This window comes from Ursus americanus, chromosome 18, assembly GCF_024610735.1.
Source record: "Ursus americanus isolate L20-20 chromosome 18, mUrsAme1.1.p, whole genome shotgun sequence".
Lineage (NCBI taxonomy): Eukaryota > Metazoa > Chordata > Mammalia > Carnivora > Ursidae > Ursus > Ursus americanus.
The window spans coordinates 41,683,648-41,696,728 of record NC_142144.1 but is presented as its reverse complement, the minus strand read 5'-3'; the positions used below and the strand labels follow the sequence as shown (position 1 = coordinate 41,696,728).

At 42.7% G+C, this 13,081-nt stretch overlaps 1 protein-coding gene across 2 annotated transcripts in view; it reads left to right on the top strand.

The window, feature by feature from the left end:
• Nucleotides 1-917: 917 nt before the first annotated feature.
• The window catches only part of TEK (TEK receptor tyrosine kinase), a 95,333-nt gene continuing 83,169 nt past the window's right edge, over nt 918-13,081 (top strand). For both annotated transcript variants that reach the window (XM_087869605.1, XM_045780755.2), the window contains exon 1: nt 918-1,393. In XM_087869605.1, the coding sequence (XP_087725731.1) occupies nt 1,342-1,393 (52 nt within the window). In that variant the 5' untranslated portion in view covers nt 918-1,341. The remainder of the gene's footprint in view (nt 1,394-13,081) is intronic.

Sequence of the window (13,081 nt, the reverse complement as noted above, 5' to 3'; positions counted from 1 at the left end):
TAAGCACTTGAACCCAGGTCTGCTTGAAAACAGCCTGCGCTCTCTACCCGAGCAGACTGGAAACATCCATTGGTTCTCAGGATCGTCACTGAGGTAATAAAACCTGGGACAGAAATGAGGCAAGGCCAGCAGGCGTCTGCCTTTCCCTATGGTGAGCAGGCAGCCCTTTCCTCAGGGTGATGAGGAAGAGCGTTGACGCTCTATTCTGAAGTTGTAGTTTGTGTTATGGAGAAACGATCTTCTGGATCAGTTTAAGGTTTCTGATCTCATTTTAAGTATGGTTACTCCAGTGGCTGTTTTCCTTTTGGCCTAGGTATTCTCTCTGCTCTTATGCATGCTATTTTTATTCCAATTGAATCACTTATATTAGGTATTGACACAGGTTATTTTTAAAGTTTTGTATATAATTTGCTTCGGAGACACCACCGGCCAATAACCATGAAACCCCTTTCATTACTAAAATCCTTCGAGGCTAAGTGCTTTAAGAAATGAGATCACCTTCAGATGAGTCGTTATCGAAAATTAAAGCTATAGCCAGTAGCATGGATATTTTCGGGCTCTTGGCCAGCAAATAAACCATCTGTGTGAAAGAAAACAGGCTGACAATTTTGGACTCTGGTCTCCGTGGCTGCATTGTGCATTGACCTCACCGGTAATTGGCCAAATTAATTGCCTTTGGGTTGTGTTCTCTCATCACGGAATCTTCCTTTCCCAATTCAAACCATGTGGGTTAAAATGAGAAAACAAAAGCAAATACTCCTCCCCACCCCACACCCGAAAGCCCCTCTGTCAGGGATCCCAAGTGGACCCAGGGGTGGGGGTGGGGGGGGCGGGTTGCTGTTGGAGGCCGAGAAGGGCTGGTCATCACCGCATACCATCCATAGGTGGAGAGCTGTTAGTCTGTTTCCCGCCTATCAGAGGATACCCCTATTGTTCCTGAAAACGCTGACCAGGACCCACACCTCCAACAAAAATTCCTCTACCCCTTACAACAGCAAAAGCAGCAGCAGAACTAACAGCAATAGAGAAGTGTTTTGATGAATTGCAAGATGGCTGGGGCTTGCAGTGCCCCCAGTCCTGCTGATACCAAATGCCTTTAAGATACAGCCTTTCCCATCCTAATCTACAAAGGAAACAGGAAAAAGGAACTTAAAACTCCCTGTGCTCAGACAGAAATGAGACTGTTACAGCCCGCTTCTGTGCTGTTCCTTCTTGCCTCTGACTTGTAAACAAGACCTAGTAGAACATGCGAATGGAAAGTCACAAACCTCTGTGTGTTTGAAAGGATCCTTGGGACCTCATGCACTTCTGCGGAAACTGGATGGAGAGATTTGGGAAAGCATGGACTCTTTAGCCGGCTTAGTTCTCTATGGAGTCAGCTTGCTCCTTTCTGGTAAGATTTGGCTTTGATTTTTTTTAGTTTTAGGTTTTTTTTTTTTTTTTTTATGAGTTAGTGATTCTGGGCTTTCTCACCAGCTGGTAGTGCCGGTTAACAAGGGGCAGCTGTGGCATGGGCGCTGTTTATGACTTCACATTTAATATATGTGAGGATTAAAATGCAATGTCTTTGTGGCATTGGATTTTTCTAGAGTTTCCCTTCTGCGTAATTGTCACCTGTGTTGCCACAGATCATGAGAACTGATCGGGTCACTTTACTTGTAGAGATTCACTTACTATGATGCATTATTTTACTGCTCCTCGTTTGGGATTGTTTCCTTATTAAAAAAAAAATAAGAAGCCCAGTTTTACCTGCTGCAAAAAAAATCTTCCATAATTTTTGAAAAATGAAATTCATGCAGAGAATTATGGGGCCCACGTAGGGCAATGTGCAGATTGTCATTTTTAAATGAGAACAAAAATGCTTTTCTATAAGGATTTCATATCCATGTCCTATTTTAATCAAAACTGTCAAAGGCTCGGCTTTTTGTTTGTTTTTCTTAGAGCTGGGGTCATGGCTATATAATTTTTGTTATATTTGTAAAAATATTCGGCATGTAGTAATTTATAAAGTCTTTATTGGCCCAATGGGACAAAAGTTAAGGCAGTTACCCCGATCCCTGGGCACAGGAGAGTATCGGAACCTGTTGTAGAGCTAAGGAATGGTTGGCTTGGGTGTTTTTAGATCTGGTATGTCTGTTGCTCAGAATCTCCAGATAGTGGCATGCCTCTTATGTTCACTCACCCTGTGGGACGCTGGCTGAGACTGGTATCAATACCTGAAAGGCAAATCACAACTATAATCGCCACGAGTCTCTCCTTTTTAGTTTGAAAACATTCTAATTATTATAATGAAAATAGAATTGGTAATGGAAATCAAATTGGGAAAATGTGCTGAATTCAGTGGTGCAGTCTGTATTATATTACTAGAAATTGATCTAAATGTACATAAGTATGTGTTAAATTATTTTCATCTTTTTCTATGTTTGAAATATTAAATACTCAAAAAAGTAATCCAACAAGACCACAGAATTGCATGTAATTTGTCTATAGCTTTTCAGTTTGCTTTCAACACCCAATTATATTGAGGATTTAATAATATTTTTAAGACTAAGAATGTGTAATATAAATTGCTGAGTTGATTTCAGTGTTTTGTACAACTTATTTATATTAACATAGAAATGTTGATTTCTCCAGTATAGACACCTTTAAAACAAATAATTATGATTCCATTTTTATTTTGCTTTCTTTTCTGTGTGACATATTTATCAGTAACATGAAGTTTGGAACTATCCTACACCAGAGATTATAGTAATCAAAGCCCAGGGATCTGTAGTTGCTCTGAGATACTTTATAAGTTAAAGCACCTGTGTACACACACGTGCAAACACACAATTTTAATTTACTTTTTCCCTCAAAGTGACTGTGTCATGGTTTTTTGCAGTATAGACTTAGACATAAAATCAGGCCAAAAAAATTATGTGTTTGAAATAGTTGTTCTGTGTCTAGACCTTAGTTCCCTGGAAACGTAGCCCTGACTTCAACAGGGGGAGGCCCAAGGAGGGGGATTTCATGCTCCTGTTCAAAAGGAAGGGTGACACTAGCAAGGTTGGTTTCTGGGGTAGGTCTGTTGTATTGGAATCCTAACTTACCTTCCCAGTATAACCCTCCACGGACATGGATACACAATGCTTGGTAATTGCAACAAGAATCCAGCACAATCATGTCTACAAGCATAGGAACCCATTCTTCACACCAGACTCCACTGGTACACCACAGTAATGGAGCAAGGGACTTAAGGCTTATGCGCTTCTCTCTCTAGTCCAACGGGTTGTTTCTGATTCCTTTTTCTCTGAACAAATAGGACTGAAACAATATGTCGCATTTACCTCAGTGAAGGTGGCTCTGGGTGGCAGATACTGACACATAAGGAAAAGGTATATAATTTTCAGAAGACTTCCCCAGATTCTGGTACATTCCCCTCCCGGTTGAGAATCATGGCCAACTTACAAACAAGTTCTAATAAACATACTAGCTTTTCCCTACTCTCCAATCCTTACCAAATTGAGCTGTTATGTCTAAAGAGTTGTATATGCAGAAATACAAAATAAATTACTCTTTCTGCTTTATCACAGTATGTCCTATATGAGCAACACTGACCCAATGGGAAGTCTCTAGTAGTGTGCCTTCATATCTCTTTCCTGCTTCATTTGACATTTTAAATAACAACCACTATCTCTACTAGTGGATATCTTGTCTGGAATGACAGTGGAAATTCGGCTACAAGGTCAGGGAAGTGGTCCCAGATGGAACCTTCTCATTAAGGCTGGTCTTAGAAGGCTATATCGGGTCTGAGTAATCAAGGGTGGAGGTCCAGAAGCTGGGACCAGAGACACACCTGGGAATTATTCTAACAGGGAGGAGTTTTGCTTTCTTCATAGATGCTCCCTACTACGCATTGTCTTTGTTGTAAATGTCAGCATTTCCCTTTCGGCTCTTTTCTGGGCGAGCGTCCTGCAAGAGTTCTAGTTCTTTTAAGACATATCTCCAGGAGGGAAGGACTCGTCCAAGTCCATTTCAGAAGACTGTGGTATGTCTTCTGGCGGATTCATATGGGTGGGCTCCAAATTTTTCTGACATTATAAATTTTTCTACTAAAAAAATATATGTGTGACTGTGTAACCTGCTTATTCCCTGTAGATGGCTTATTGGTTAGAGCACAGAATCTGGATTCCGATGATTTCTCTAAGGTGGATAATTGGACCAAACCCAAAAGATAGCATTTCAAAATAGATGAATGTGAAGTTATAAGTTTGGTTTCAAAAAATGTATGTATGTCTGTTCAGTGTGAGAGAGTCTTGGTTTGTTGAAAGTTCTAGGGAGTAACACCTACATTTTGGTGATACACAAAATCCATAAGTGCCGACATGTGTTCTGCTTACTAAAAATGTAATAGATAAGCTGCAACAGTTCACTTAAGTAGAAATAAAAGGTCTACATTAGAAATGGTAGTCACTTTACTGCTCAGAGAATATCCATTAAACACTGAAGACATTGGGAAATTTGACAGCAAACATAGTGGTCAAGCAGGATGGTAAGTCCTTTGGAAAAATATTTAGCCAGGAGAAAAGAGATGAAGAACAGTATTTTTAAGGGTTTCCATAGAGAAGATGCCATAGATTGACATTGTATTTTGCCAGATCTAGGATACAGGGATGAAGGGCGTTTGGCTTTATTAATGGAAACCTTCTAAATACTGGATCATCGTCCCCATGAGGAGTGGGCTCCCACACTGGAGACTGTTGAGGCATAGATTGGGTCATCTGAAGAATGTGGAGTGTGATGGTTACTCTACTTCTCTTTCACGTCCCTTTCATTTTACTGTTCGTGGCTCCTCCCTTCTCACTTAGGTGGAGAAGAGTTCAGAAAAGTCACCAGCATCTTTGCCCGATGAATCCAAACTGGGTGTATTTCCTGAATTTTAACTCAATCAACATACCTTATGAGAAAAAAGCATATGTGTACACGTGGTATGATGACTTTTCTGAAGCCACTGCTCTATGGGACTGAGGTGGAGCCAGTCAAGAATGCAGGAGAAAGTTAGGAGTATGGATAGTGAAATCACAGACGTGGGGTTAAGCTCAAATTGGCTGACGATGGGAAAGTTACTTGGTTTCTCAAAGCCACTGTTTTCTCACCTTTTATGGATGAGAGGACCTATTCCCCAAAATTGTTATGCGCATCATGTGATGCAAGGAGAGAGCTTACCAGTAAGAACTTCCTTAATAAATGAAGCTAGTATAATAAAAAAGAAATGCTTGTATGAGGACGTCTGTGCTAGTTCAAGACTAGTCTAATCTTTTTCAGCATGTAGGGGAGTCACTTATGCTCATAGAAGCACTCTCCTTCTAAAAGACCTCAACATAATCTAATTCCACAAATTTTATGCTTGGCTCTCTCCATGTGGGCTATTATCCAGTGTTTCTCCTCGCCTCCCTATGCATCCTTGCTCTAGACTCTCTGCATTCACTCCGGCCCATCTCGACAATCTGTGCACTCCTTCCTCCTGGCTCTTGTTCGTGCTCTCCCATCCATTTGGAAATGATACTTTTCATGCCTACTCTGCAAACAGAGTTCAACTCAACTTGCCTAGGCCAACTTTTCCTCAGGATCTTCCCCTTATCCTGAGTTCCCTTACCATATAGGTTGTGTCTTTGTGACTTGGGCACATAGATTTAGCTCCATCAGCCTTTAACATTTTTGACAACAGATACTGCTTCTTTTTTGTTGTCTATAGTGCATGCATTTGATGTTCAATAATCTTTATTGGGTAGAGTTTAATATGCCATAATAAATTGTTGGTATGCCACAGCAGTCCTGAAAGAAAGAGGGAATGTCGTAGAAAGGGTTTTAGTCACATTGAAATAATAATAATAATAATAATAATAATAATAATAATAAATTTCATATAAATTGCAAGTAGTATTCACTCAAATCTTAAAAGGTTGCCTTATGTTAAATATACGATGTGAATAAGGTCAAAAGAAAATTCCTTTATTCCCTTAGGTGTGAAACATAAAAATACATTCATGAAAATAGGTCTAACCTGGCCTTTACGTAACATTAGATATTGTACTACTGTTGAATATCACCCAAAAGATATATCGACTTTTTGTTCAATAGACCTTTGAATTATTGCCCGCCTTCTGTTTATTCATTTATTCATTCCGTTACTCAACTATCATTTCAGTCAGTGAAGACATATTGAGGATTTACCTCATGCCAAGTACTGTTCTAGAGACCAGGAATGCAAAAAGGGATGAGTCCTTTTTTTGTCCTTGCTAAATTCGCATTTTAGTAGGAAAGGAGTATAGGCGGATGAATTATATGATGTTGTGGTAAATGATACCATAGGGATACATATAAAATCAAGCTTTTCAAGAGCTACAAAAGCTATTACTGGCTCCAATAATAAAAAGTGAAACTCTAAATATAAATTGCATATAAATGTCTAACTAGATGTCTAAAAACATAGAATGTCAACTTCATTAGTTACTAAATATAGTATGAATAAAATGAATAATATTTGACAACAATCTCTAGGTTAGGTTTTCCTCACTTTGCAAGAATTCCTAAATAGTTGTGATATTGCCAATTACTGCCACTTGTAGTTATAAGTTGCTCACAGCCAAATGATTTGAAAACTAAGAATATAAAAAGGAAAAGGGAAGAAAGCACTTTCCATCAGAGGGAGCAGGGGGTGTGGAACAGCAGGGCAAGTTCAAGGAAGTCGAGTAAGGCTGGAATGTAGGGTGGAAGTGGAGAATAAGGTTGGGGTCAGAAAGGGAAGGCCTTGTAGGCCATTTTAAGTAACTTGTACCTCATTCTGTACATGTTGAAACTTAGTACGGTGTTTGTCCTATCGTAGCTGATTAATATTTTGGAAAATTCACTGTGATAATAGTAGGGAAGATGGGTTGATCTGGCAGAGAGCGTAGGCCCAGACTAATAATGTGTCTTTTCAAAACTCCAGGAAGGAAGGCCTGGATGGACAAGGGGGTTGAGAGTGTTCAGGAGGTGAAACTGTAAGGATTGGTGATGGGTTGCATATGGGAGATTGAGTGACAGGGGGAGATTAAGTATTGTTCTGTGGTTCTGTTTTGGGTAGTGGTGCTGTCATTCACTGTGCTGGAAATGTGGCAAAAGGAACTGGTTGGACATGAACTGAGTTGGAGCCAATCATTATTTTGTACATGTTCATTTTGAGGTTCCATGTAAAGGGAAATATTTGGCAAAATTTGACTCTCTGGGTCTGAAGTTCCGATGAAGGAGATTGGGCAAGGGCTTGAGACAAAGGCATTCTTGGTTTATGGGAAGTGAAGCCATGGTCATGAACGTATATGAAAATTAAGCGAAGGGACAAAAAAGAGGAAGTAGCCAAGGGTTCTATGAAGAAACAGTCAGGGAGTTGGTAGGAGAAGCAAATCCAATCAGATTTCTTTTCTGGAATTTTAGAGAATTGGTGTGGCCATAGCTAAGGAAGAAGAGTGTTTTAGGAAGAGGAGAGTAGAATGGGGGCAGTGGAGTGACAACCTCTGGGCTTGACATGGGGGCACCAGACCCCAGGTGTGTTGTTTTACTGAACACCAGCTGCACTCATAACATTATGCACCAGAACTGGAAGGGATGTCAGAGGATCAGTTGGCATCATTCCCAGCCTTCAGGAAAGGGAATGTCTAAAGTTGCCTCCCTTATTTCTGGAATTTCAAACTGATAACCCAATTCCCACCAGTCTGGCCAGACTATTCCTTAACTCCTAGCGCACGTGCAGAATGTTTTTTAGATTGAGCCGTGCCTGCTTTCCTCTGCATCCCATCCCCCCACTACCTCCTCTTGTCCCTTCAAGAATCTGACCATCCTTCTCTTGGTGTTTCTTTCCCAAGGCTGCAGGGGCAGGTGTGGGGACATGGGTCTGCCAGATGGGCAGAGTCCTGATTCTTTTCAACACATCCGCTGATTAGAGGGAGTGCATTCCTCCTGTCCGGCGGTTCCCTGTCTGACATGTATGGATGTAACAAGGGAGCCTGTCCAGCAGCCAGATGACAGACATTGTGGGAGGCTGCTGTTAGCATTCTGTTGGCCACTGCCCTTGCTCAGGGCTTGACCAGTGAGGTGTATGTGGTGGTCACACCCATCTCAGCAGATCTGTCAGCTTTCCCGCTTTTGTTAGAGGGTGACATCATGCTTCCTGGGGGGAGTGCTAGAAGACAATGCCCGGCCACTTTTCTCCAGATACAATAGGCGGAGTCAGGAAGGCAGTATTGACATTGCTGGGGCTGGGAGGCACTCACTGCTCTGCGGCCGTCAGATGGTGAACCAGCTTAACCTTGGCACACAGGGCCTGGGTTGTGCAAGGCGTCTGGCTGCAGAGCCAAAGGGGACTCCGCCCTGGGGACGGGACTGCTTTAGACATCTGGGAATCTGGGATGGGCTTCAAATTCCGATCGCTCTGTCAAAAACAACCACAAAACAATAATCGTACCAGATAACAAAAATGACTACCATGGATTGAATGTCTATGTGCCAAGTATTTAAAATGATTTTTTAATAACTCACAACAACCTTTCACAATAGATAATATTTTTTAAATAGATGGCAAAACCGACGCTCAAAAAGCAACTTGGTTAAAATTTAATAGACATCTATTATTTCGAACTGCCTAGCATCCCTATTTTTCAGGAGCTGTCATTATTTCCCTGTGACCCTGATGGGACTGCCAATCACTGCTCGCAGAGTGTACCACTCATCTGACCACAGCAGTTGGTTCGGATGGAGGATCCATGACCCAGTAGGGCCAGTTAGACTCTTTCTCTGGGAATTTGTGAGCAAGAGGTTCTCTTTCTCCAGTGAGGACACTGAAGACCCGGAGCTACCAGCTTCCCTGTACAGTTGAAAGAAGCTGGTCTTTGGCAGGAGAGAATGAGCTCTCTTGCACAGAGAGAACAGAACCATGACAGGCATTCCGCGATTACTGGAGTGTTGAGTCCGGCGGTTTTAGATCAGAGACCCGCCCCTGTACCTTCCAAACGAGGGAGCCAGTTACCTTCAGTTGCTTCCATATTTTGAGTTGGCTTCTGTCTCCTGAAAGTGAATAGTCCTGAGTGACCCCATGGTTTCAGTAGGAAGTGATAGAGACAAGAGTTAAGCTGAGAATAACCTGACCCCAAATTCTGAGGTCTTTTAAACTCTGGGCTGTGCGGTTTTTCTAACTAGTGTTTCATGGTCACCTCAGGCTGGTTCCTGGGAAATGAGGCTGATGACAATACTTGTTCATGTGGTTTTGGGAAAGATTTTAAAGGAAATATTACTTAAAATACTTAGTACGGTGTTGGTACATGACGAGCCCTCAAAAAAATCAGATGCTCTTTAATGTTTGCTTATAAACGAAGCTGGAGACTCTTCCATTGCTTTATGCTGGTCTTTTCAAAGCACAATCCCTGTGTGAGGGCAGGAAACTCCTATTCTATGCCAGATGGAGCTCCCCAGCTTCCCTTGGTGAAACTCAGCCTTCATACCCTACCTTTGGCCTTGTCTCAGAGAAAGGAGGGAAAGCTTAGAGCTGCGTTTCTTGAGTTTTTGCTAAAAATCTGGAGTGTCAGGTAGGGGAATTCCTTCCAGTGGCTCTACCAAGTAGCAAGATGGTGCTCCTTACATTTCTCTTGCCAGCCCCCAATTCCTTCTTCTCTCTTGTCTTGACTGAACAGAGGCTCTAGGATGATTTATCAACTGTAGGTCCCACCTCATTTACTCAAAACCTAATTCCTAGTTCTTGACAATTTACGGTGGAATTGTCAGTTCCAAATAGAAGTTGCATTTTTGACTAAGCTCCTTATTGGATATATGGACCCATCTAGATTAAGTGTGTGTGTGTGTGTGTGTGTGTGTGTGTGTGTGTGTGTGTAGCTCTTCTCCCATTTCACCACTGTCTTTACTCCAATTACTCCAGCTCTTACTCTTTTTTTTTTTTTTTAAGATTTTACTTATTTAACACAGAAAGAGAGAGAGAGCACAAACAGTGGGAAGAGCAAACAGAGGACAAGGAGAAGCAGGCTCCACACTCAGCAAGGAGCCTGATGTGGGGCTCAATCCCAGGACCCTGGAATCATGACCTGAGCTAAAGGCAGACGCTTAACAACTGAGCCACCCAGGTGCCCCTCCTGCTCTGATGCTTACTTCCTCTTTGTGTCTAGTACCCTCACGTATAGAAAGCACTTTGTCATCTTCTGGGGTTGCTTTAAATGTCCACTATTTTACGACTCATTGCTGCCTCTTCAGCATCAGAGGGCAGAGTGGTAGTAGCCGTCGGTTGTAATCAGCGCCTTTTCGGGAGCCAGTCTTTGCCTATCTCACCAGGCTCTAGGGATTCTCAGTCCCTCATGCCTAATTGGAGGTGTATTTCAGCCATACTAGGCTTTTTGCAGTTTCTAAACATACTCTTTCAAGCCTCCATGCCTTTGTGTATGCTGCCCAGAACGCCCTCTTCACATTCCCTTCTTCATCTGACTTATTCGTGCTTCAAGGTTTATCTCCGGTGTCATTTTTTCAAAGAAGTCTTCCTTGACCTTCTTACATGGGTTTGGGCCTGCCCTTGCCTGGGATTCCATCAGAAATGTGACCTGAGGCAAAGGCACATGGGTAGGTAGATTATTTGGGAAGTGATCTCAGGGAGCAGGAGTGAGGGACAAGGGGAGTAGAACTGTACTAGTTATCATGCTGGTCACTGCTATGGATGCTGGAGCCTCCAGACATCCTGAGGAGCCTTATGAAATGAGACTCAGAACTGTTTGCCTGTAGCACAGAAAAAGCACAGGCATTTATCCATTGCAATCCTCCTGCTTTGTGCAAGGTTATGTAGATATAAGAAGCTCGTGAGTTACTGCTGGTGTCCTGTGCTATTGTGCCAGACAAAGTCCCGGGAGAGGAAATGAGATCTACTCACATGGGCTCTGGGTGAACTACTTGGAGATTACACTTGCTAAAAGCTGGTGGAGGCCTGCTCAGAAGTGGCTGCTGCAGGTGGAGCTGGACCAAGAGCTGAGATGGGGAAGATTTGCATTGGTGCCCGAGAAGGGTTGCTTGCAGGCACCCTTATGCTTGCCTCTGTCATCGTACGTAGAACATTAAATTACAATTAACAGTTTACTTGTTGCTCTTGCCCACTAGGCTGGGAGCTGTGTTTGGCATTTCAATATTCTTAGCACCAGCCATAGTATACTGGCTGGCAGAGAAATGCTTTAATAAATGGTTTTGCATTGGATTAAGTGTTCCAGCCGTTGCTTCCCTAAGGGTGCTATATATATTACCGGTGGCCTGAAAAATGATTTGTTGTGGTTCTTGGAAGCATATTTTAAAATTATTCATTTTTATATGTAAGTATAAATAGATGCATGTATATATATCAATCATATAATTTCTTAAATATTCTTAATATGAAGCTAAGAAAAGAGTTAAGGAGAATGGTTAATAGAATAATTGTACAAGCAGCATGTAGAGTCGGCAAGAATCATAAATGTGATACATAAATTACACAGTTTGGGAGACGTTGCTCTAACTGAATGAGTTAGCTAATCCTTTTTAGAACTCTGTCCAGATAAAAAATAGAGAAGTAATCTGGCATATAATTAATACTATCCTAGTGAAATGAACAAAGTGAAGGCGTCTATGGGGATCAACTTGTCTCAAAGGACCATCTAGGACTCTAATCTTGCTTTTCCCAGTAAACCTGGAAAATGGATATTTGCTAATAAATCATAGACACCGAGTTTACCCCTTGGGCATACTGGGCATCCATCAAATCGGCCCAGCGGTTAGCCAGCAAGCCAGCAGGCATCATCAACCGGGGCAAGAATGGGTAGGTCAGGGGCACCTGGGTGGCACAGCGGTTAAGCGTCTGCCTTCGGCTCAGGGCGTGATCCTGGCGTGATGGGATCGAGCCCCACATCAGGCTCCTCCGCTATGAGCCTGCTTCTTCCTCTCCCACTCCCCCTGCCTGTGTTCCCTCTCTCGCTGGCTGTCTCTATCTCTGTCAAATAAATAAATAAAATCTTAAAAAAAAAAAAAAAAAGAATGGGTAGGTCAGTTATATTCACTCATTCAAGCTAACTTTTTCTGAGCCCTTTCTATGTCCTGGGAATCTGCTAGGCATTGCAGTTAGAAAGATGGTTAAGAGAGGCACATGACCTCCAGTGCCTTGTAGTCTGCTGGGTGGAGAGCTCTGCTTTATCAGAGGCAGACATTGGGAGCATGGATAATGGGGGGGGGGTAATCCTGCAGATTATCAAGAAGGTGATGTTTGAGAAGGATGAATAGGATTACGCTTTGTGGAAAATCAGGAGTGGGAGTGAGGAGTAGAGCATTCCAGGCAGATGAAAAAGCATGAAAATGGGGGATAGAAAGTTTGAGAAACATTGGTGCAGTGGTCCTATGTGGCTATACTCCAGCGCACACTTAAAGAGGTGGCAGGGGATACAGCTGGGGAGATGAGCTGGAAGAAGGTAATTGGGTTTGAGATGGGCTGAGTGGGCAGGGACAGCGTCGAGACCCTTCTGGGGTCATTAGGATGTAGGGTGAAGCTGTGTGAGGGAATGAGATTGCCCAAGAAGACAGCAGACTGGGTCTGGGAACACCTACATCAAGGGGTGAAATGGGTAGAGGAAGAGGAAACCGAAGGCATTCAATGAGAGAAGCTGAGGGAGGAGGGGAGTTTCAACCACATCAAAACTTGCAGAGGCAGGAGCAGGGCAAGGAGAGGGACTAGAGAATTTGGCAATTAGGTATTGTGCGTGGCAGAGCATTCTTGGTGGATGGGCCAGGATGGGGTTGAGGAGTAAGTGGGAGGTGGGGAAGTGGAGTAGGTAAGTATAACTTCCTTTCTGAGAGATGTCCCATACCCTGGAAGGTTCTTGTTATCCTGCGCTTTTCTCTAAGCTTGATTCTGAGTGATCGGGTAGGAGAAGGTATGAGGTTCTCTCTGCCAACACTGGCTCATGGTGCTAGGAGGATACACAGAGGTCTGGAGATAGTAGGGAAAGAACTCTTCCAACACAGAAGATGTGGTTCCTCTTGCCCCTGGATGTGGTCCCAA